The sequence below is a fragment of the Scheffersomyces amazonensis genome (assembly GCF_036850825.1).
Source record: "Scheffersomyces amazonensis strain UFMG-HMD-26.3 chromosome Unknown RJT21scaffold_2, whole genome shotgun sequence".
NCBI lineage: Eukaryota > Fungi > Ascomycota > Pichiomycetes > Serinales > Debaryomycetaceae > Scheffersomyces > Scheffersomyces amazonensis.
Genome location: NW_027042742.1, coordinates 3,075,124 through 3,099,151, shown reverse-complemented (window position 1 = coordinate 3,099,151; position 24,028 = coordinate 3,075,124). Strand labels below are relative to the sequence as shown.

Below are 24,028 nucleotides of genomic sequence, written 5' to 3'. Positions count from 1 at the left end.
ACTACATTATACCACTCTTTTTTAAATTTTGCAGAACAACCATATCAGTAACTGCAGATAATACAAAATTCATAGATTTTGAATCAGTTGCACAAGTTCTATGAACATAAATTGGTCGATTAGTTCTATTTAATTTTAAAAAATTTGTTTCAAAAAACTTTACTGAATCTTCAAAATCTCCTGGTTTACCATTATAATCAGGGAAATAATCCTTTAAAGGTGATTTTCTTATCTTTTTTTCAAATATATCAATTTTATTTAAAAATAATATGAAGGGGGTATTAGCAAAATATCTTGAATTACATAATGAATCAAATAATACAATGGCTTCATGCATTCTATTAACTCTTTCATCTTCAAATAACATTTGATCATATTCTGATAATGCAAGTACAAATAAGACAGCGGTTATATCTTCAAAACAATGAATCCATTTCTTTCTTTCTGATCTTTGACCTCCAGCATCAAGAACTTTAAATTTAAATGATTTTATATTAAAATTAGTTTCAGTAATCCCGGTTGTCTTAATTCGACCTTTTAAAATATCTAAATCATTACATGAATAAAATGGATCAGCAAATTTATGAACATTATCAAAATAATAATCAGCACTTGATTCAAATTGAAATTCATTTGATCGATCATAACATATTCTAATACCTTTATCATTATTCCATAATTTTGTAATAGCTTCAGCTATTTGTTCACGAATATTATCATTATTATTTGTCTTATTTGGTTCATAAAAATTATTATTATTAGTTTCATTATTTGTTTCATCTTCTATTTCATTATTATTAGAAGGTTCATCATCACCAAAGAAACTAGTTACAACCCCAGTACTATTTAATTTTCTTTTATTCTTATTCTTTTCACTATATTTAATAACATAATCATTTAGAAAATTCGAACCTCCTGCAGCACTTGTATCAATTTGATCTAATGCATTTGCTCTTAAAATTATTTGTTTAAAAGGTATAAGTGGACTATTATATTCATCACATTGTAAGGGAATACCTAATTTTCTAGCTTGAATTATAAGAATCTTCATTGATTGAATTACATCACACCAAATAACTTGACTATATTGATTTCTTTCTTGTTGAGTAAAACCTCCTTTATGTAATAATTTCATTTGTTTTAATACAGTAGATTTACCACTTTCACCAGCTCCAAGTAATAATAATTTCATTTGATTTTTTTCATTTTGTCTATTTAATTGAAGACTCTTTTCAATAGCATCATTAATTCGTTTATCTTGAAGGAATGGATCTTCTTCTGGTTCTGGTACACTAGCTGTACAACCCATATTATTATTATTATGCGCAATTTATTTATCTTAGGTGAGATGACTGCAAAATTTACTACCCCCTAATATGATTTAATTATCAACGACTTTTATATTAAAACAAAAGTCTTTATAAATAACCCTTGTATATTTAAAGTAATTAACTATTATAAATAAATATATCATCTCATTGAAATGATTCTATAGTCTGAAACTAGTTGATATTTAACTATAAAGATGGAATTATTTTTTGAAGTTACAGATGTCCCAATAAGGAAGTTTGCTGTAAGCCGCATTACCACAAATTCTAATAAATATTTTTATTGAATATATACATATATATGCACATTTTATAAAGTTAAGCAAAATAGAAAATAATAAACACTTATTACTAAAATTGCTAAAATAATAGATTGTTTAAAAAAATTTCCTAAATTCCATTTTCTAAAGAATTTAGTGAATTCTGATAATTTGTTACTTATCCATCCTCCACCAACTTTAGTAAGAAATGATGAATTATTAACTGATGAAGTAAAAGTATAATTAGGAATATGTAATAATTTAGATGCTGTAGAAGGTAAACTGAATGAACCAGTTTTTCTATTGTGACTTGTAAGATTATTTTCAAATGAAGTTGAAGACATATCTTCCTCCTCTTCCTCATCCTCCTCCTCATTCTCTCCTTCTTCTTGTTCTCTTAAAAAGTTACGAAGCTTTGTTGAATTAGAATTAGCTAATGGTAAAACAGCACTGTATTGAAATCTTGCAGTACCTGCTTGCTTTAAATTGGAAAATAATACTAATAATCCTGATACAATAGCCAATATTACATAACTAAATATATTCTCATATGGTGTTTGTAAATGACAAACATCTGTACCATATGTTAATGTAGACTCATGACCCTTTTGTGAAATTGACACAGATAATAATTGTACAGCTGGAATTTTAATACCCATTGCCATACTTATTGATTTAACTGTAATTTCTCTTGATGCACCATTAGAATGAATTATATCACAATAATCATGATCATCACCAGCAAAAATTAAGTCTGGTTGAATTTTTGTAAGTATTTCTTCAGTTAAGGCTTCATCTATTGTATTCTTATATTGATATCCACCACCATGAACGTTAAATTTTGGATTTTCTCTTATTGGTCCACAATTTATATTTGGATCACGATATAAAGGTACATGACTTAAAAGAATTCTAGGGACATCCTTTACTGCTCCTCCATTGAAATAATTATCTAAAAAATCACGACTTTCTCTATTTATATTGGAATGAGTCGATGAGAATGATAAAGTATCAAAAGTTATAAAACCAAGTCCATCAAGAACTCGATAATGATTAATAGCACCGAATTCCTTTTCAAATCTTTCTCTTGAATCTAATTTAACTTCATCTCCAAACCCAATATCATGATTTCCTGCTAAATTTACAAAGAAATTCACATTTCTCTTATAGGTTTTTTTAAATCTATTATAGAATATTTTATTAAACCTTGATAATTGAGTATAGAAATATTCATCAGTTGATGATCTTCCATTATCTAAATAGTCTCCTAACCAAAAGATATAATCAGGTTGTAATTCATTAATGAGATAATAATAATTCTTCTTCAAATATACATCAACTGTATGTTGAGATAATTTTAATAAGAGTTGATTACGTCCAGGATAAGTATGATTATCAATTAATTGAGGATCAGCAATGAAAAGAATTTTCATATTTGAAAAAGCAACTTCACCATCTTCATTTGATTGTTTATTGCGTTCATCATCTGAAGTAGTAGATCCTTCATCTTTATTAGTTATTTCATTTCGTAGATCTAATTTTGGACTTACCACTCGATTTGGATTTACTACTTTGGATTCTTTTAAGGGAGGCCAACTACACTTTCTAATAGTACTTCGAGTTAAGTATCTTTCATGAAGTGTGAACGCTATAAGCCACGCTATTAAAATTAATATCGTTAGACTATGCATACTTCTTAGCTTCCCTATATATAGTCTTGCCATATTTGCTTATAAGGTTATGAAGATGAAAATGACAATGACAATGACAATGACTAATGTAAACGTCTCAGGGATTGTTAAATGTAATGTTTTTAAATGATATTTGTTATATGCTTTATGATATATTCTATATACTTATATACCATATACAATATACTATATACTATTAGTATATATTAAACGTGTTATAATTCTACATAGAAAAGGTTAAACATCCATACTGCAGGCCTTGCGAATTTTTTTTCACTATTTCTTGGTATATCTCGTAAGACTTTTTCAGAGGAAATCAATCAATACTCCACTATAGTCTAATTGTATTATAGAAATGACGATAGTGGATCAATTGAATGGTTTATTGATTGGATTAATTGTGGTGTTAGGAACCAATTATGTAATTAAAGCTTATTTTAAATATCATAGAGATGTTCATGAATTATATGTTCAAGATCAATCAGTAGTTGAAACAACGCGATTACCCCATGAATCACCTATTTATAAATCAAATAAATTAGATCATAATTCAGGATTAAGAATTGGATTAGATATTAGATATGATCATTATAAAATTAGACATGGGAATTTAAATGATATTTGGACAATTATTTCTAGTGGTAATAGTACTGAAAATGGAATTACAATAAATAATGAATTTAGAAGTTTTAGTAAATTAAATCATCAAATTAAACTTGTATGTGAATTCTTTAATCAACAAATTAAAAATGTTCATACCATTAGAATTAATCAAAGATTATTCTTAATTAATTTAGAAGTATTGGTATTTATTTTCAGTGCATTTATTAATCAAATAACTGTTGAATTTTATGATTCTTCTAAAGTATTTAATATAAATGATCATGATGAAGGTATTTGGTGGTTAGTGGATGATGAAGAATTATTGAATATAACTTCTACTAATTATATAAACATTCATGATCAAACAATTTATAAACCATTATCAAAAGATGAATTAATTACTCATAAGTATGATTATTCTTCTAGTAAAGATAAAGGTGTAGCAGTTCGTATTATTGGAAGAACACTTTCAGGTAATCCCAATATGACTACAACAGTTGAATTCACTCAATTGAATTTAATTAGTGCTATTGCTTCTTCATTAAAACATTTACCAGAAAGTAAAGCTTTATCATCAAAGGATACAGTAATGATCATTCAAGAAATAGATTCTAGTAAATTTTCATCTTCAACAGGATTAATTAGTGATTTAGTAAGAATCTTAGCATCCTTAACGGCTAAGGCTAGTGTTGAAATTTATAATCATAAAGAACCAACATTGACATGGAAGGAATTGTTTGGATTAGGAGTTACAGTACTTTCTATCAGTACAGCCAATAAACATTTAACTTTAGATACTATTCTTAAAGAAAATTCAATCTTGAATCCTATCTATCGGTTTACAAGATACTTCCGATTACAATCACTTAAAAGTGGAAGATTTCCTGGGAATAATGGATTCCAACTGTTACGATTAATTTATTTACATTCACCAATAACTCAACCTGTCAAATACACACTATATGAATTAAATGAATTCAGAAGTGAAACTTCAAGTAGAATAATTCGAGAATTTTATCATTATAGTTTATCAGGACCAGTTATTCAAAGTGAATTTTATGATTATAGACAATTTCAATTACCAATTGGTTGTAAAGGTTGTGGATGTTTAAGTCAAGCATTAGATATTAAACTTGTAGATATTAATGAAAAGAATAAAATTGGTAATGTTGTGGTTCGTGGTTATACTATTGGTAAAACCACTAATAAATTTATTAATGAAAATAGTTATGATGGTAGTAATAATAATACTAGTATACCAAATAATAATGATGGATTTATGCCCTTAACAAATGTTAAAGGTAAATGGGGTAATGATGGATGTTTGTATATATTTTAGATACAAAAGTTTACACAAGTTTACAAAGTACAAAGTTTATAAAAGTTTTTAATGAGTTTATGTTATATTGCAAAATACATATAAAATATGAAATACTATACATAGAGTTAAGTTAAAATTAAGGTAATTATTATAATCTTACCTTTTTAGGATTAGTGGTTTCATTAAAAATAATTTCATCACCACAACTTCTCTTTCTAGAAATTGTAGGAGTTGAAATACTAGCAAATAATGAAGGAATAGATTCAGATTCTTCTTTTGATTTAACAAAAATCTTTTTATTTAATTGATTTAAATAATAATTATTAAAATTAATCTTAATAAGATTTAAATTAGATGTATTTAAATTCATAAAGAATTTAATCCATTTAGAAAGTTTCATTTTAATAATTGATTGATTTAATTCCCAAATAATTTGATTTTCTTCATCTTCTTCATTATTATTATTTTCATGAGAAATTGAAACTTTATTGTTAGTAATAAATTGATATTTAATGAAATCATAACCAAATATGATTAAAATATTACACCAATTTTCATAAACTAATCCATTAATATATAATTCATAATTTAATAATCCAAGACATTTAACTTCAACTTCTTTTAAAATCTTAACATTTGCTTGTAAATCTTCAACTTTAATACCACAAATTTTTAACCAAGATTTAAATGAATAATTATGATCTTGATTAAATTTAGATGCAATAATAATTAATCCAAGAAATAATTTCTTAGAATCTTTTAAAATTGGATATTGAGTTAAATTAACTTGTTTTTGAATTAATTTAACTAAATAAAAACATGTTAATTGTAATGATTGAATTGAAGTTTTTGATCTTCTAATGATTTCAACAATAAAAAATTTAAAATCTTTTTCATTGACCTCATCTTTGTATAAGATTTTAATTAAATTAGCAGCACAATTAATAAGAATTGAATTAAATTGAGATTTATTAAGATGATTAGTATAATATTGAAAATGATTGGGTGATAATACTTGTTTGGATGTTGAAAGTGGTGAATTGGTTGAGGTTGGTGGTGGAGTTAAGTAGGATGAATCACTTGAAGTTAATTCAAGGTTTGAATTGACTGTCAACTTTGGAGATTGAGGAGTTGCAGCCATTTTAAATAATATAATTTAAGAATTTATATAAGAAAAGTACTTAAATGAATAAGTTCAATGATAAATAAATGGGAGATATAACAGGTGTGACGTAATTGGGTACAGGTGATGACAAATGGAATGATAAACAGGAAACCAGGAGATTATAATAAAAATAAAATAACAATTATAATTTAAAAATAAGTTAAACTATCATAAAACTCCCTTCTAAACAACTAAAGATAAAACCGGATTGGTTAATAATTTAATTAATAATAGCAACCATCTTGAAGTTGGTTACTGACTTATGAAACTAAAAGGAATAAATAAACAAAGGAATAATAATAATAATATTATTATTAATATTAAGAGATTCGCTAGTAATTGGTAATCTCTTTGATGTGATAATGGTTCTATTAAGTATTAAATAAAAGAACCTGCTCTAGTTAATACACTAATAGAATGATTATTGGAAAATATAGTGATACAATGATAAATGATGCCTGCCAGAACTTTTAGTGTTTACCGTTAAACAACAAAACTAAAAGCTGATAATAATAATAATAATAATAATAATAAATTTGATCAGTATAGATCAAATCAATTGAAGAAATTTAAGAATGAAACCAAGTTAATTTGAAGTTGAATACCAGTATGTCGTAGTTAAAAACTTATTAGACAATACTAGATGATTGGAAATGATGATGTGAAGTAAAAGTAAAAGTAAAATTTAACAACCCCTAAAAGATAAACAAGTGGAGAAAAAGATGTAAAAATAACCGTAGAAAAACCAAAGAAAAGGGAAAATGAAAAAGCGTTAAGTGTGAATGCGTTGGAACTTAATTTATTATAACAACTTGAATATTTTAAGTCGATATAAACTGTTAAAGTAGTAAGATTATTACAAACTTTACTTACAAAAAATAGGAGATTATGTCTTATTTAAATAAAGGCTGCTCGCACGGCCCCCACCCCCAACTAAAAAAGAAATTACTCATTGCGCTGCTAATTTATGACTCAATTGTCGGTCACGTGAATGGATATGTCTCAATTTCTTTTATAAATGTCTCTCAAATTGCGACAAACCATACCGGGCCTAAGGTAATGTTAGGTAATTTTTTACGATCACTGACTCATTGGTGACACTTGTGAGATGTCGCTACCAAACTCGTAGAATTTCTATGAGTAACTCTACGTATTGTATGACCCATTCTTCGTACTTATTCTGGTGATGGCAAATGTTTACTTTACTTACTTATAGTCATTCATCCTTTACCGGGCCTATGGCTAATTACTGATAATTCTCCTATTCTATTATTTATTAGCTTAGTATTTTTATTTGTATATACGCTGTATGTCATTTCATATGGGGCCTCAGTTAATCCCCCACATCTCATCGACCCACAGTTTTGTTAGTCATTAATTCTAGTGACTAGTCCTGGTTACTGCAATAGTGAGTAAAACATCCATGCCTCTACTTCTCTTCTGAATTGAGATGCTGCTTCATCTTCTTTGTCCTGCATGTAACGATTACTCTCTCTTTCTAAAATGTAAATAGTCATCTAAGCATCATCGTCTATGATCAATAACTAACTATTACTATTCCTATTCATAGTTACAATTATGAGTGATGATACTCCATTAATTCGAATAAATTCAAATTCAAACATTAGGAAATATTCCGAAGATGAAAGTGAATATTACCTAGATCAAGATGATGATCTATCTCATTATGGTTTATTTACAAAATTTATAGCTTATGTATTATGTATAATATTAGGTTTAGGTACATTATATTTTTTTACAATTTTTTTACCTGATACTTTTATACCTGAATCTACTGATTTAGTAGGGATTCAAAAAATATCTAATATTAATGTCTACTTAAATCCAATCTCACAGGAAAGAGTTTCTGAGTTGCAAATGGGTGTAAAAAACGTGGGCTCTCCTGAACAATATGATGAATATGAAAATGAAAATGAACAAGACTACCAATCAATCACAGATTCTAAACTTAAACCAGTTGAACGTATAATTCTTATTGGAGATATTCATGGTCATTATACACAATTTAGGAAACTTTTGAGTTCTATTAATTACAAAAAGGAAACTGATCATTTAATTGTACTAGGTGATTTTATAACAAAGGGTCCAGATTCATCTAAAGTCTTAGATTACCTTATTGCTAATGATATTGATTGTATTTTGGGAAATCATGAATATTATGTCCTCCAAAATTATGCATTGTTCCATAATTTAGATCAACCATTCTTTGTAATTCCTCAAGAAAATAATGATATTTCATTAGCTGAATCATATGAATTCAAAATTAAAGACAATTTTAACTCTGATCCAGAATATATCTTAGCAAGAAAGCTTCAACCTGAGCATGTAAAATATATTAATCATTGTTCGGTTATAAAACACCTTGGTGATGTACCTGTTGTTAAATCCAAATCAACCAGTTTTGCACCAGGAATCGCAGTACATGCTGGAATTAGATGGGATTTAGAATTAAATGAACAAGATCCTGAGGACAATTTAGAAATGAGGTCTTATCTAGGTCCATACTTTAATGAGACTACCTCAGATCCGAGCGAAGAAGATGCTATTAGTTGGTCTAAAATTTTTAATATGAAACAGAAAGAACGTGCTTCAAATGGTGACAATACTTTGGTCGTTTACTATGGACATGATGCCCACCGTGGTCTTAATATTAAACGATATGCTAAAGGTATAGATAGTGGTTGCGATGCGGGAAAACAATTAACAGCCATGGTCATTTGGAAGGAATCACATATTCTGAAAAAGGGTAAGGAAAATATTTTGTTTAAGGAGAAGTCTTTTCAAGTTCAATGCTAGAATTAGAGTAGAGTAAAAAGTAAAATTAAATGTTGTATTTATGTATTATTAATGTATTTGTTTGGTATACTAATGTTGTAAATTATTTTATTGTCGATTAAGCTGCAAAAATAATACTCAAAAACAAATTCCGATACCGGGAGTCGAACCCGGGTCTGCTCGGTGAAAGCGAACCGTGCTAGCCGTTACACTATATCGGATTATTTCTGAAAATTTTAAGCTTAGGTTCCTGGTAATGAGATATTATCACGTGTATATCACGTGCACTTAAAAAATCACGTGATACTTTTATTATATACAGGAATTAGAATATAAAATGTAAGTTGACAAATATATAACATATTTATAATATTTATATTCCCGTAGTAATTCTTGTATTACTCTAATCTAACTAATTTGATCAATATGACAAGCTAGTGTCTAACATTGTCTTTTGTGGAGTTTTACTGCTAATTTTACATACAATCCGGAGACAGAAAAGAATGATCGCATAGATAAAAAAAAAATATAATCACGATATGTTTTGTATAATTTCACTATATAAATAGAGTAATAGTACAGTTTTAGACTAAATTATGCAATTACTATAATTATTGATTCACAATGTCTAAAAAGGTAGCACTTGCAATTATTGATCTTCAAGAAGATTTTTTACCTACCAATGGGTCATTAGCTATTGCAAATGGTAGAGATGTTATACCATTAATCAACGAATTAATTAGTGATAGGAAATTCAATTGGTCAGCCATTGTAGCCACTCAAGATTGGCATCCTAAAAATCATACCTCATTTGCTTCTCAACATAATGTATCTCCATTTACTGAATTAGAATTCAAACATCCTTTAAATGAAATTGATACACAAACCAATCAAGTCAAAACTATGAAACAATTTGTTTGGCCTGATCATTGTGTACAAGAGTCTGAAGGTGCTTGTTTAGATGCTCTGTTTTTGGGAAATTTCAATCTGATATCACCAAAAATTCCAAAAACTATAGTTAAAAAGGGATATTTAACAGATAGAGAATATTATTCATGTTTTCAAGATTGTTGGGGAATTCATCATACTGAAATAAAAGAGTTTTTATTAAAATATGATATAAAAGATGTTGTATTTGTTGGATTAGCCTACGATTTTTGTGTTTTAAATTCAGCTATTGATTCAGCAAAGAATGGGTTTAATACTTATGTATTAAAGAATTATTGTAAAAGTGTATATCCCGATAAAGAAGCAGAAACAGATGCACTTTATGAAAAGAATGGAGTTAAAATTATAAGTGATGTATCAACTGTCTTTTGAATTATCATTATTCATTCCAAGTTTATTAAGAAGTTCTTGTTTTCTCTTTTCAAGTATGAACTTGGTTACTTGTTCATTGTTAGGTACTTGACTATTAAAATCGTATATAGTTTCTTCAGGACTCTGGTTAGTCTTTTTTCGTTTCAAATTCTTCTCAATTGAAGCACTTTTTGTATTTTCATATTCTATTAATGAATCGGGTTTATTGTATAGTAAATTATCATTGGCTCGTAGTGGTGGAGTTATAGTTTCACCAAGATTATTTGCAACTTTTTCTATTAAATTTATTTCTGATTGACTGAATAAATTTAAATTATTATTAATTTCATCATCAATTCCATAGTATGATATATCAATTCTAGTTAATCTGTCCTTCATAATCTTGGATTCTTCATCTTGACCCTTCTTACCCTTTTCATGTTGTAATTTTTTATGCTGTTCTAATGCTTGTTTAACATCTGGAAGGTCTTTAGCTCTTCCAAAATATCGATAACCTTTGACTTGTAATCCTGTTGAATCTAATACTCCAGCTTTATCAAGATTCTTTCCAAAGTTTATATAATCATTCCCTCCTAATGACTTAATATGATATTCCCATGATCTTTTTTCTTTAAATAATCTATTTAAATCATCATTCAAATCTCGTATTTGATAATCATTTATTGACTGATCCAGAATTCGAGTTAATTTTACTGATATCTCCGATATTATAGTTGTTCTCCATTTTTCAGCTTGAGCAAGTGAAGTAACTGATTGGACATATTTAGGACGTAAATTAGGATTTGATTCTAAAACTCCTGCCTCTCTATTCTTTAATGCTTGGAATCTATTAAGAGCCGATTGCGCTTTCTCTTTATTTCGTGACATGTGGGGTAATTCTATAATAAACAAAGTGAAAACTCTTAATTATACACTATGGTGTTTTTGATATGGCAAAAAAAAAATATTAGGACGCAAAATTGTCGCGAAGACCAAAATGTTATTAATACATTAAAATGCTATATATGACGAGTTTTACTATATATACAAAGGGTATAATATTACATACCTCTGAATTGATTTCTAGAGGCAATTCTACGACCTTCAAATCTTTGTTTGGTTCTACCTTTATTGTTTTCTTTGGTATTATCATCATCATCATTATCTCCATCATCAGATCTAAATTTACCATTTTTCCGTTCCTTTTTCTTAGGAACAAATGTCATTTCTGCTTCACCTCTTGCATGACGATGTAATACTGTATTCTTATCCTTTCTTAAACCTTTATTGGTCTTATTAACCTTTTTAACTTGAGATGCAAATGATTCAGCTGCCCTTTGTTGTGGACCTTCTGATGTCATAACTTTCATTTCATTCATGAATCTTTTAGCTTCTTCTTCTTCCTTCTTTTTACGACGTAATCTTTCCATCTCCTTTTGAACTCTCTTTCTCTTAAGTTCTTTTTCTTGTTCATCTTCTGAATCTTCTTCTGATTCTTCTGATTCACTATCTTCATCTGATAATTCTCCATTATTACCATTTAATCTTTCTTCATCTGATTCTTCAGCAGCTGTCAAACCACGAGATCTTTCAGTACTAGAAATATCTTTAACAGCTTGAACTGGATTAAGTTGTTTATATTCATGAGATTCTTCATCAATAGCAAAATCTGGATTTTCAAACATTTCCTTGAAACGATCATCATTAATAACACCTTCAGCAACATCAGATCCAATTTTATCTTGTAATTTATTAGCCAAATCTTTATTGACTTTAACTTTAGTATTGGTAATAGTACCGGTAGATCTAATTCTTGATTCTCTTTCCTTTTCAATCTTCTTTCTGATTTCTCTTTCTCTTTGATCTCTATAACTATTAGGATTTGCAATCAAATTAACCTTTTCATATAATTCAGTATCAATAAAGAAACCATGCATATAAGAACGTAATACTTTTGAACCAATTAAATGTGATAAATTTAACTTCAAGACATCATCTCTTGTAATAAATCTATAATTAGAATAAACTGAATCTGATGGTTTTTCTTCCAATTCTTCAGTTACATTATCCAAGAATGAACACCATCTTGGAGCCGGTCCGAGATTTGGAATATAATATGTATGCATTGGCATACCTTCATTAGCCATAAAGAACATTCCTGAATTTTTAATATATTCAACATCATTAATATCAACACTTGGTTCCATTGATGCAAATGGTTTACCATCATTTCTATCCCATATTTTAGCAATTCTTTTATCAGATGTAAGAATTTTATTAGAATCAGATTCATTTTCATCTATCCATATTATCTTTTTAATTTCAAATCCATAACCTTGATCTTTTACTATTGATGGAGATGGAGCTCTTAAATCATAAATTAAACTTTTACCACTTGAAGTTCCACATGCAAAATTTAAACCATCATTTCTAAAAGCTGAAGCTGTTATTTGAGTACTTTCATTAATTTGTCCAGCTACATTTAATTTTGCAGCTCTTTGTCTACTTCTTGGATCCCAAAATTCAACAGTACCATCTTCTAATCCAGCAGCTGTTAAACCATGAACTGGATTAATTGTAACTGTATTTACTCCTAAATCAGTTTCTAATTGGAAAGGATTTAAAAATCGTCCTTGATCTAAATTTAATCTATATAATTCATTTCCAGCTGCTCCAATAAGTAAATCACATGATACTGGATTAAATGCAATACTTCTACCAAATTTTGGAATTCTACTTCTATAATGTATACCACCTTTAGTTTGAAATTCAATCGATCTATCATTTTGTAAATGAACTGATTTTGTCCAATCATCAGATAATATAATAAAATCAATATTTTCACAATCAGTATGTCTATCGAATTTTAATGATAAATTTGCAAAATCATATACATGAATTTGAGGTTTATAAGTACCTGTAGCCATAGCAAATTGTCCATCAGGTGTAACTTTTATTTTATTAGATGCTTCACTAAATTCAAAATCTTGAATTAATTCTATTCTATTTTGATATTCTAAATCATTCTTTAATGCCTTCTTTCTTTTCTTGGCTATCCAGTCTGGTAAAGAACGTGAAACATTGGTACCTGATACTTGGTAAATGGATACATTCCCAGCAGTAGTTGATTTCAATACCATATTCCTAAGCTATTATCTGGTTACCCTTCTTATCGTATATAGTCATTTAGCTTTCGCTTTAGCTCTCTTAAATTTTTTTTAATGGAGATGATGAGCTGCGCTTCGGGCTTTTTTGCGTCACGTGCATTTATTTCTACATTGAGTCGCCAATTTAGCAGCCATTCTTTATCGAGAACAACACATAGTAGTACTATATAAACAGTAAATAACAGTAAGAAGTAGCAGTAAGAAGTAGCTAAGAATAATAAGCAAAATAGAAGAATATTATATATATATATGTAATTTAGTAGGAGAAGTTTCACTGTATAGATTAACTATGGCTTCCCAAATTGATCTACATGTATACTCTGCTGTCTAGCAGAGTTGGTAACATAATTCTGTTTTTGAGGTGTCGATGTCATACCTAACTTATCTGACTGAGACATTGACATATCTGAACTGGAATGATCTAAATTATTTGATCTACTCGAAGAATCCGTTTGATACAAGTACTCGTAATCATAAGTAAAAATATCAAAATCTAACTCTTCATTGCTAAACATAGTGATATCTTGTTCTCCATTAATCCATGCCTCATAACTAGAATTTCCTGGTCCAAAAGCAGAATAAAAGAATTGTAATGCACTTTGAACTAAAGGATCTTCAATTTTTTTCTTATTGTGATATGCAAGATACCCTAAAAGCTTATGGAACAAAGGTGCGTATCTAAGATCAGAGTAACAAGTATCGTTGGCAAAATTAATGATCGATACCCAATTCAAAGAATTTTCAAGTCCCTTAACTTCAATATTGACTAATGTCTTAAACAACTCATTAACTAAGTAAAGACAAATAGTATTAATAGGACCACCTTCTGAATTTCTCTCAACAAAAATCAATGTTACAAATAATGAAGGAATTGCAAGTTCTAACAATTGGAAAACAATTTTGTCATGAATTGAATGTGGAGTGTAGATATCAATAAATGCTAGAGACTTTACTTCTTCTTCTAAAATCAGTCTTAATAATTTTAAACAATATATGATACACATTTGTAAATTGTGAACAGAAGTTGAAGCTTCTTCTGTTTTAACTGAAGATATTGATTTGGATTTTGAAACTGGAGGAAGTTGAAATTGTTTGAAATACTCTAAAGCAATTTTAGGAATGCTGATATTATCAAACAAACTACATAAACTGATTGATAAAAGAAAATTTAAATAAATTATAGCCACAGCAAGAGAAATTTTGGAATTCATTTGTTCAAAACATTTATAAGCTTCTAATCTTATTTTTGATTCACAGTTTAATTCACGAAGATATAAATAAAGAATATCAGATTCAATCCTACTATTCCATAATAATTTTTCCTGATTTGTTCCTTGATTGAGAATCTCTAATATATATTCAAAGCTTTTTGTTAACTTTTGTTTTTGATTTAAAGTCGTAATAAAGTTAACAAGATTTTGTTTATCCTTTTCAGTATCATCCTCAACATTAATACTGTAAATATATTTAGGGTATCTTTTTATAATACTGTTAAATAAAATAATTTTAATACTCTTAATCACTTTGATATTTGAATCACTCATCTCTGAGTTCTTGGTAGTCTCTAATGTTTTAAACAATCTTAAAAAGTTATTGTCAGACACTAAAATAGGAACAATGACTTCTTTGTCAAAATCAGTTTCTAACACTTCAAGTACTTCCACCAAGGCATAGAATAAACAATCATTATTAAACGCATCATCCTTCAAGAGATTTTCTAATTCAGTTGAAATTTTATAGAAAAGAAAGTAGTACTTTTCTAATGATTGTAATACCATGCAAGAAATTGAGAATCTATCTTCATGTTCAAGAGCATTGAAGTTACTCATAATTTCTTGTAAAAAACATAAATTTTCTCTTTTAATAGTTTTATCTAATACAGCTAGCTTTTTAGAGATAAAGCTAAGACTAGTTTGTTTGTCTTTAATAATACTACTTGTATCAGCCCATTTTACACCAAGACATTTGAACAATAACTGTGCCAAAAGACACACTAATTTCTGAAAAATAGTTGAATGCAATGAATTAGAACAGCTAACTATTGCATTAATCAAGAATTCTACTAAATCAGAATAATTAAAAAATTCAATTACAGCATGTTCTTGATCTAATAATTCTAAAATTACACCATACACTTGAGTGATAATTTCAATATTGACATCTAATTTTGCTGGATTTTGGTTCAATCTTTCCAATTGGTGACTGAGATTTTGGATAGTTCTGGTATAAATTTCAGACATTTGTGAAAATTTAATAACTAGTTATTCAGTTACCGATAAACTGGAAAAGTTATTAACTCCCTACGTTTGTCTTGGTACCGGTAAGGGGGGGGGGGCTGTCTTACACAAATGTGGTAAAAATGAGCTATCACTAATTGCTGTGAAGCATTTCTTTTTTCCGCAGTCTGTATTTAGCTGCAAAAAGGTTTATTCATAGATAGAGTGCTTATGCTGTAGCCAGCGTTCCTATCAGTAATTCATTACTTAAGTCATTATATTAAAAGTCTAGATAAACTATGTCAAAACTCTAAATGTATGGAAATATGCAAGAAGGAAAATGCCCATTGTAATAGGGGATCATCCCTTTGTCTCGCAGCAGGGAGACGCAGTGGAATGCGGTCTCAAGTAAACCCTATAAGATGGTATCCAGGTCAAAGTTTTAAGGCGGACGATAAGAATAAGGCAATCTAATTGTGGATGTGGTCTTGATTCAGCGAATCATACTTTAGATCAAAGTTAAAATGAGACAAATTTCTTCCTGGTTTTATTTCTATCTCGTCATAGAAGATTATCTACCACCAGAATGATAGACTTTAATTACAACCTTCAAAGAGCATTCGAAAGAACTTATAGAGTTATAGACTCACCACCATCTCCAAATTGTAGTTTTGAAGATGTAGATCCAAAAATTAAATTCAGAATGGAACATGTACTTTTGGAAAATTGTATCACCAGTACTTTTGATTCCAAATTAAGTTTGAACAGAACCTGTTCAACATTTGAGGCCGAACCTTTCATCAATTTAGATGATATTACAGAACATTCAATGAATTCTATTCTAAGTCTAAGTCAAAGTTCAAATATAGCAAATAAAGAAGAATATTACAAGACACTTGCTCATACCCACTTTGATAATGATAAAAGCGATAGATCTTCAAAAGATCTGGGAATATTAGCACCATCAAATAGCTTTGTTCTGCAAAGCTCACCAGCTACTTTAATACAAGAAAGTCAATCATATGAACAAGATTTCTATTCAAATTCAAATTCAAATTCCAGATGTAATGTAGTTTTAAAACTACTAAAGAGTTCTTGGAAAATAATAGAAAACAATTTACGAAGCTGTAAAAATGTAAAGAACGAATACCATTAAATTATTTAAGTCTATTTATTTTATTAGTTATTTAGTTTAATTGACTTTTCAAATTAGCAAGTTGCTTTAATACAGCAGATTTTGCTGTACCACCAGTAGCATCTCTTCTCTCGACACTGGTTTCAAAATTGAAAACGTCCTTAACGTCAGTACCAAATCTAGAATCAATCTTTTGAAATTGTTCTAACGTTAATTTATCAATACCAGATAATTTTAATTCTTCAGCAGTTCTAACACAATCTCCTGAGATGTGATGAGTTTCTCTGAATGGTACACCCTTTCTAACTAAATAATCAGCTAAATCAGTTGCTAACATATCCATAGTTAAAGCACCTTCCATTCTTTCTTTATCGATATTTAAAGTTGAAATTACACCAGTAGCAATTAAAATAGAATGTTCAACTGTAGTTAAAGCATCAAAGAGTGGTTCTTTATCTTCTTGCATATCTTTATTATAAGTTGATGGAATGGATTTAATTGACATTAAGAATCCAGATAAAGAACCATAAACACGACCAGATTTTCCTCTTAATAATTCTAAAGAATCAGGGTTCTTCTTTTGTGGCATTAAAGAAGAACCAGTCGAATAAGCATCAGATAATTTAACAAATCCAAATTCAGCAGTAGAATAAATAATTAAATCTTCGGAGAAACGAGAAATATGATTCATAAATAAAGTTGACCAGAATAAAGTTTCAACAACAAAATCACGATCACTGACAGCAGTAAGAGAGTTACCAATTACTGAATCAAATCCTAAACCTTGAGCTAAGAATTCTCTATCAATACCATAAGGATGACCAGCTAAAGCACCTGCACCTAATGGAGATTTATTAACTCTTTCCAAGACTTGTTTCAATCTATTATAATCTTCAGTGAAATATGTTGCATAAGAAGATAACCAATGAGACCATCTGATTGGTTGAGCTCTTTGCAAGTGAGTATAACCAGGCATTAAGACATCTATTTCACTTTCAGCTCTCTTTAAGATAGTTTCAATAAAAGTAGCTAAGAATTTTAATAATTGAGTTAAATTTTCACGAACATATATTCTCATATCAGTAGCAACTTGATCATTTCTAGATCTACCAGTATGAACTTTTCCAGCAATATGTTTACCAATTATTTCACCTAATCTTCTTTCATTAGCTGTATGAATATCTTCATCACCTTGCTTTTCAACAAAAGTATCCAGTTCCCATTCCTTTTTTATTTCTTCTAAACCTTGATGAATAGCTTTAAGTTCTTCACTAGTAATTAAACCTAATTTATTTAAACCTTCAGTATAAACTTTAGTACCAGTTAAATCTGCTTCATACATTTTCTTATCATATGGTAATGAAGCATTGTATAAATCCATTAAAGGATCAGAAGCTCCGGTAAATCTACCACCCCATAATCTGTTTTCAGCTGGTTTTTCAATTGACATATTTAGTTATTCGTTAATTGTATTTAATAATTCAATTAATTCAAAAAGAATAAAGAAATTTAAAAAACGATGGCATTTATATATTTCAAATTTCCAATTTGGAAAAATGATTCATCACCGCGCTTAATGAAAATTTTTACCCACGATTGCCTAATTGGGACACGACATGTAAAATTAAAAATTGATTTTGAGTCATAAATTATTTATTTGTACAAGAGTATATCTATTGATGAACCATTAACTATTAATCTATTCAAAATAAATACATAAAGATACTTAAAAAATAGTTCATGGCTTACATCTACCGGTGAATCTTGGGTACAATGAACAGTCTCTAACAGTGAATCTATCACATAACCAAGCTAAAATTCTTTCAGTACCAAGACCATAACCACCATGAGGACAAGTACCATACTTTCTTTGATCAGTAAACCAATAGTATGATTCTAAATCTAATTTTTCTCTCTTAATACCAGCAAGTAATTCTTCATAATCCCAAGTTCTCATAGAACCACCAGTAATTTCACCAACATTTGGCATTAATACATCAACAGATTCAGTAACTCTTGGATCATCAGAACATTTTTGCATATAGAATGATTTAATTTCGACTGGGAAACGTATTAATAAAATTGGAACACCAATTGTATCAGTCATTTTACGTTCAGCAGCTTCAGCAATATCATCACCGAATTTGAATTTTTCACCATCTTCATTTGGAATACCATGTTCGTTTAACCAATCTAAAGCGTGAATATATTCCATTCTCTTGAATGGCATTTGAGGTGGTTGGAAATCAGGGTTTAATTGTTTAATTAATGGACCAGCAATTGGATCTTCAAGAACATATTGAACAGTTTTTGTGATAAGACGTTCAAGATGGGATAAAAGATCATCGAATTCTATAAATGCTAATTCACTTTCAATATGTGTGTATTCAGATAAATGTCTTCTAGTATGAGATTTTTCAGCTCTGAAAGATTCTTGAACACAGAAAACATCACCTAATGCTGGTAAACAAGTTTCCAAATATAATTGAGAAGATTGAGTTAAGTATGCTTCTTCACCATAATAATCCATTTTAAATAAAGTAGAACCACCTTCAACTTGAGTTTGAACCATACATGGAGGTGTTACTTCTAAAAGTCCTTCTTCATAAAAGAATCTTCTAATGGCTTTTAATAAAGAAGCACGAACTTTCATTACTGCAGATAAAGTTTCACCTCTTAAAGCTAAATGACGTTGATCTAATAATAATGATGGATCAGCATTTTCTTGAACTTTGTTAGTAAAAGATTCTTCACCAGCTGGTGCTAAACCAACAACTTGATAATAATCAGCTTTTAATTCAACTCCACCAGGAGCAGATTTACCTTCAGGTAATTTATTAATTACACCTTTTATAATTACAGTTGATTCTAAAGTTAATTCTTGAGTTTGTCTTGCCTTAGCTAAATCACCACTTAAAACAGCTTGAATAAATCCTGTACCATCTCTTAAAGTAATAAAAGCAACACCCTTTTGTAATCTTAAACGATGAATCCAACCTTGAACTACAACTCTTGTATCTAAATTTTCTTGAATTGTTCTTAATTTAATCTTTTTAGCTAAAGGTAATGAAGTATCTTCTTCAATTTTTATTAAATCTAATTCAGCTAATTTTGCAGCATTTTCTGCTTCTTTCTTCTTTTGATCTTCTTCTAGTTTAGCTTGCTTTTCAGCTTTTTTCTTAAGTCCATCAGCACCCTTTTTAGCTTTTTTCAAAGCTGAGGCAGAAATTTCGCTATAACCAAATTCTTCAGAATCTTCTAATTGCTTATAAATTAATACTTTTGATTCAGGTTGAATGAAAACTGCATAAGCAGCTGATTGAAATGGTTGTTGTTCAGTACCTGAAACTTCAGGTCCATCTACACCAGTTTGTTCATTGACATATACCAGTGACATTATAACTAAGTATTTATATATATTATATACTATATAGTTTTGTAAAAAAGTGTAACTGGGTTAATGAATTTACTGTTAAGGGCCGTTCCCTATATATAAATTAATTTATTCGTGTCATGAGTCAAAGCCGACCATACATTTCAATTTTTTTTCTGACTCAAATGTACTCAAATGTTCGCAGAATAATGAGAAACTCTAAGTAAACTTTAGTACACGCAATACTTTATGCTTAATGAGTAACGGCAAGGCAAGGCGACAAAAGGGAAAGGGCATCAGAATTAACTGTCTTTTTTCCCATCTAACCTGCAGAACAATTGTCTCGAAAAAAAATTCCTATTTACAGGTTACGACTGTGAAAATTATCGATATCTATGAATCATAAACCCACTGTAGAACTCATATATATATATATATAGACATAACTATATACTAGTAATATGGCTTTACATCAAGCATTAGCTGCCTTATCATTGGCCACTGTGTCTGCTGAAAATGCAGAAGCAACCAAGACTTTAATTTTTAAACCAAAAACTGCAAAGACTGCTACTCCAATCCCAGTTGTAGTACTTGCATTACAATCTACTCAAACTCCTTCTGGAGCTATAGCTAAAGCTGCAGGAGTTAAAGAACCAAGATTAGCCAAAGATGATTTAATTCAAGAATTCTTTAGTACAACTGCTCAAGAAGTTTCCATTGCTCAATTTAATAAGAGTTTAGCCGGAAAGATAAAAATCTTAATTGATGAAAATATCGTTAATGCTAAAGATGATCAAGTATTAGAAATTTCTACTGCTACAGAAAAGGCTACTCTTACTGTTGCTCAAGTTAAGGGATTCTTAAAACAAACTGAAATTGAATTAATTGAGGTTAATTTTGCTAATGAAGCTAATGCATCTACTGCTCCAACTACTAGTGAATCTAAAAAAGATCAATTAAAGAAGGAAAAGGAATCTTCTAAATTAGAAGATGCAAAATTAATTGGTATTACTGTTGATAAGGCTAAAGATTTCTCTTCATGGTACTCTCAAGTTGTTGTTAAGGGTGAATTATTAGATTATTATGATGTATCTGGTTGTTATATCTTAAGACCAAATTCTTACTCAGTTTGGGAACAAATTCAAGATTGGTTCAATATTGAAATTAAGAAATTAGGAGTTCAAAATTCTTATTTCCCAATGTTTGTCTCTTCAAGAGTTTTAGAAAAGGAAAAGGATCATATTGAAGGTTTTGCTCCTGAAGTCGCTTGGGTTACCAGAGCTGGTAGTTCTGAATTAGAAGAACATATTGCTATCAGACCAACTTCTGAAACTGTCATGTATCCATACTATGCCAAATGGATTAGATCTCACAGAGATTTACCATTGAAATTAAATCAATGGAATTCTGTTGTTAGATGGGAATTTAAACATCCTCAACCATTCTTAAGAACTAGAGAATTCTTATGGCAAGAAGGTCATACTGCTCATTTAACTAAAGAAGAAGCTGCTACTGAAGTAAGACAAATCTTAGATTTATATGCTAGAATTTATGAAGAATTATTGGCTGTTCCAGTTGTTAAAGGTAAAAAGACTGAAAATGAAAAATTCGCTGGTGGTGATTATACTACTACTGTTGAAGGTTTTATTGGAGCTACTGGTAGAGGTATTCAAGGTGCTACTTCTCATCATTTAGGTCAAAACTTTTCTAAGATGTTCAATATTTCTGTTGAAAATCCAGAAGGTAATGACAAACCAAGAGTTTTCGCTTATCAAAATTCTTGGGGTTTATCTACTAGAGTTCTTGGTGTTATGGTTATGACTCATTCTGATAATAAAGGTTTAGTCTTACCTCCAAGAGTAGCTCAAACTCAAGCTGTTGTTATCCCAGTTGGTATTACAAAAAATTCTACTGATGAAGATAGAAAAGCTATTAATGATGGTGCATCTGAAATTGAATCTAGATTAAAACAAGTTGGTGTTAGAGCTATAGGTGATTATAGAGATATTTATACTCCAGGTTGGAAATTTGCTGAATGGGAATTAAAGGGTGTTCCATTACGTTTAGAATTTGGTCCAAAGGATTTAGCTCAAGGACAAGTTGTTGCTGTTAGACGTGATGATGGTTCTAAATATGTTGTTAAATTGACTGAATTAGAAACTAGAATTCCAGAAATATTAGAAGAAGAACAAGCTGGATTATTAGAAAAGGCTCGTAAAGACTTTGATACTCATCGTGTAGTTGTTGAAGATTGGAAAGATTTTGTTCCAACTTTGAATGCTAAGAATGTAATTCTTTCACCATGGTGTGGAGTTCCAGAATGTGAAGATGATATTAAGGATTCATCTGCTAAGAAAGATAATGGTGAAGATGAAGAGGTTGATGAAAAGGCTCCATCAATGGGTGCTAAATCCTTATGTATTCCAGATCAACAACCAACTTTAAAACCAGGTCAAAAATGTATTAAATGTGATAGAGATGCTGTTACTTACTGTATGTTTGGTAGATCTTACTGATGTGTACATAGATTATATTATATTTTATTTATATTTTATTTTATTTTATTGTCTAGAACCCTTATCAAACGAATATTTAATGATATTGTTCCCAAAATGTAGATTTATCTAAATGATCTATTGATTCTTTTACTACAATAGTTTTATCATTATCATCAAGATCTAAATGGTATATGAATTCAGCCTTTAAATCATCTCTTAAATAAATCCAAGCTTTATGAAAATTTAATCCAATCTGTTTTAAACCATGAGAATCATCAGAAAGACAGAATTTACCTCCAAGTTTTAATATTTCAGTACCTATATCTTTCTTAGGGTATGGAGTTTTCCAACCTTTCCTAATTGCTGCTGAGTTGACTTCTATTAAACCTCCATAACTATTAATTTCTTGGATATTGTTTATAATCAATGTCCATACTTCAGGCCAATCATCTTTCAATACTATATCTTTTATTTTCTTATTAGTAGTGACATCAATTTCTTCAGGATCTTCAAACAATCTTATCAAATCAAAGTGTCCCACTACCAGAGGTTTAATTCTCGTAATAATCTTATACTGTAACTGGAAATAGTCACGATATAATGCTCGCGTAGTTCCTTCTTTAGTAAAACTTCTCGCTTTCACCCAAGTTTCTCGATCAAAATCAATGGGAATACTATGAACATGATGAACTGATCCTACGCACATATTAATAGCAGAATCATTTTTTATAATACTATTGGCTAAATCAATATGAGCATCATCTATACCTTCGACTTCAAACCCCACTAATAATTTAAGTGCACCATTCCCATTATATTCCTCTTTTAACTTTTTAGCATGTTTTAAGTAATTATGAAAATCCTCATTAAGTTCTATTGGTGAATAACTTTTAGCTAATTCTTCTGGATATAGAAATTGTGAATTAAGTCTCGGCATATGTTCTGTTAAACAGAAAATTGTAAACCCCTTCTGGGATGCCAATTGTACAATTGACTCTAACGAGTCAACAGCATGTGACACATAGTCTCCACTATGGGAATGATGAGAATGCATCTATGGATTGATAACTATTTCTATCAATTGAATGATGGTTATACCCATATACTCTCGATTCGAATCCTGGATCGAGAATTTTTTTTCTCTGGGGAATTATCGCGAAGTGAAAAATCTCGTTT

At 29.3% G+C, this 24,028-nt stretch overlaps 13 protein-coding genes and 1 non-coding gene across 14 annotated transcripts; 4 read left to right on the top strand and 10 right to left on the bottom strand. All coding sequences in view use genetic code 12, as the record gives it.

The window, feature by feature from the left end:
• Position 1: 1 nt before the first annotated feature.
• Positions 2-1,505, bottom strand: CAG1 (guanine nucleotide-binding protein subunit alpha; the record flags this gene model as incomplete). The annotated part of the gene is made up of 1 exon (XM_064882846.1): positions 2-1,505. The coding sequence occupies exon 1, from the start codon at positions 1,307-1,309 to the stop codon at positions 2-4; it is 1,308 nt and encodes a 435-aa protein (XP_064740325.1). The 5' UTR covers positions 1,310-1,505.
• On the bottom strand, positions 1,506-3,491 carry RJT21DRAFT_119746 (uncharacterized protein). Its single transcript, XM_064881515.1, has one exon. The coding sequence runs from the start codon at positions 3,310-3,312 to the stop codon at positions 1,639-1,641; it is 1,674 nt and encodes a 557-aa protein (XP_064740324.1). The 5' UTR covers positions 3,313-3,491; the 3' UTR covers positions 1,506-1,638.
• A 4-nt stretch (positions 3,492-3,495) lies between these two features.
• Positions 3,496-5,265, top strand: RJT21DRAFT_119745 (uncharacterized protein). Its single transcript, XM_064881514.1, has one exon. It carries the CDS (start codon positions 3,635-3,637, stop codon positions 5,219-5,221), a length of 1,587 nt encoding a protein of 528 aa, XP_064740323.1. The 5' UTR covers positions 3,496-3,634; the 3' UTR covers positions 5,222-5,265.
• A 21-nt stretch (positions 5,266-5,286) lies between these two features.
• On the bottom strand, positions 5,287-6,800 carry PCL5 (Pcl5p). The gene has a single exon (XM_064884036.1). It carries the CDS (start codon positions 6,342-6,344, stop codon positions 5,352-5,354), a length of 993 nt encoding a protein of 330 aa, XP_064740322.1. The 5' UTR covers positions 6,345-6,800; the 3' UTR covers positions 5,287-5,351.
• Positions 6,801-7,706: 906 nt separating this feature from the next.
• On the top strand, positions 7,707-9,376 carry RJT21DRAFT_28454 (putative serine/threonine-protein phosphatase). The gene has a single exon (XM_064884037.1). The coding sequence runs from the start codon at positions 7,947-7,949 to the stop codon at positions 9,183-9,185; it is 1,239 nt and encodes a 412-aa protein (XP_064740321.1). The 5' UTR covers positions 7,707-7,946; the 3' UTR covers positions 9,186-9,376.
• RJT21DRAFT_t54 lies at positions 9,314-9,385 on the bottom strand. Its single transcript has one exon. It is a non-coding gene; the product is annotated as a tRNA-Glu (tRNA).
• A 403-nt stretch (positions 9,386-9,788) lies between these two features.
• PNC1 (nicotinamidase) lies at positions 9,789-10,484 on the top strand (the record flags this gene model as incomplete). Its single annotated transcript, XM_064880166.1, has 1 exon — positions 9,789-10,484. One exon carries the CDS (start codon positions 9,789-9,791, stop codon positions 10,482-10,484), a length of 696 nt encoding a protein of 231 aa, XP_064740320.1.
• A 25-nt stretch (positions 10,485-10,509) lies between these two features.
• ISY1 (Isy1p) lies at positions 10,510-11,351 on the bottom strand (the record flags this gene model as incomplete). Its single annotated transcript, XM_064884057.1, has 2 exons — positions 10,510-10,519; positions 10,546-11,351. 2 exons carry the CDS (start codon positions 11,349-11,351, stop codon positions 10,510-10,512), a joined length of 816 nt encoding a protein of 271 aa, XP_064740319.1.
• Positions 11,352-11,417: 66 nt separating this feature from the next.
• ENP2 (ribosome biosynthesis protein) lies at positions 11,418-13,711 on the bottom strand. The gene has a single exon (XM_064884035.1). The coding sequence runs from the start codon at positions 13,601-13,603 to the stop codon at positions 11,525-11,527; it is 2,079 nt and encodes a 692-aa protein (XP_064740318.1). The 5' UTR covers positions 13,604-13,711; the 3' UTR covers positions 11,418-11,524.
• Positions 13,712-13,796: 85 nt separating this feature from the next.
• RJT21DRAFT_119739 (uncharacterized protein) lies at positions 13,797-15,252 on the bottom strand. The gene has a single exon (XM_064881513.1). The coding sequence runs from the start codon at positions 15,172-15,174 to the stop codon at positions 13,918-13,920; it is 1,257 nt and encodes a 418-aa protein (XP_064740317.1). The 5' UTR covers positions 15,175-15,252; the 3' UTR covers positions 13,797-13,917.
• A 1,728-nt stretch (positions 15,253-16,980) lies between these two features.
• Positions 16,981-18,575, bottom strand: ARG4 (argininosuccinate lyase). The gene has a single exon (XM_064884034.1). It carries the CDS (start codon positions 18,429-18,431, stop codon positions 17,034-17,036), a length of 1,398 nt encoding a protein of 465 aa, XP_064740316.1. The 5' UTR covers positions 18,432-18,575; the 3' UTR covers positions 16,981-17,033.
• Positions 18,576-20,541, bottom strand: DED81 (asparagine--tRNA ligase). The gene has a single exon (XM_064884033.1). The coding sequence runs from the start codon at positions 20,376-20,378 to the stop codon at positions 18,720-18,722; it is 1,659 nt and encodes a 552-aa protein (XP_064740315.1). The 5' UTR covers positions 20,379-20,541; the 3' UTR covers positions 18,576-18,719.
• A 216-nt stretch (positions 20,542-20,757) lies between these two features.
• Positions 20,758-22,951, top strand: RJT21DRAFT_119737 (proline--tRNA ligase). Its single transcript, XM_064881512.1, has one exon. It carries the CDS (start codon positions 20,816-20,818, stop codon positions 22,868-22,870), a length of 2,055 nt encoding a protein of 684 aa, XP_064740314.1. The 5' UTR covers positions 20,758-20,815; the 3' UTR covers positions 22,871-22,951.
• Positions 22,874-23,943, bottom strand: RJT21DRAFT_119736 (histidinol-phosphatase). The gene has a single exon (XM_064881511.1). It carries the CDS (start codon positions 23,904-23,906, stop codon positions 22,947-22,949), a length of 960 nt encoding a protein of 319 aa, XP_064740313.1. The 5' UTR covers positions 23,907-23,943; the 3' UTR covers positions 22,874-22,946.
• Between the last annotated feature and the right edge of the window lie 85 nt (positions 23,944-24,028).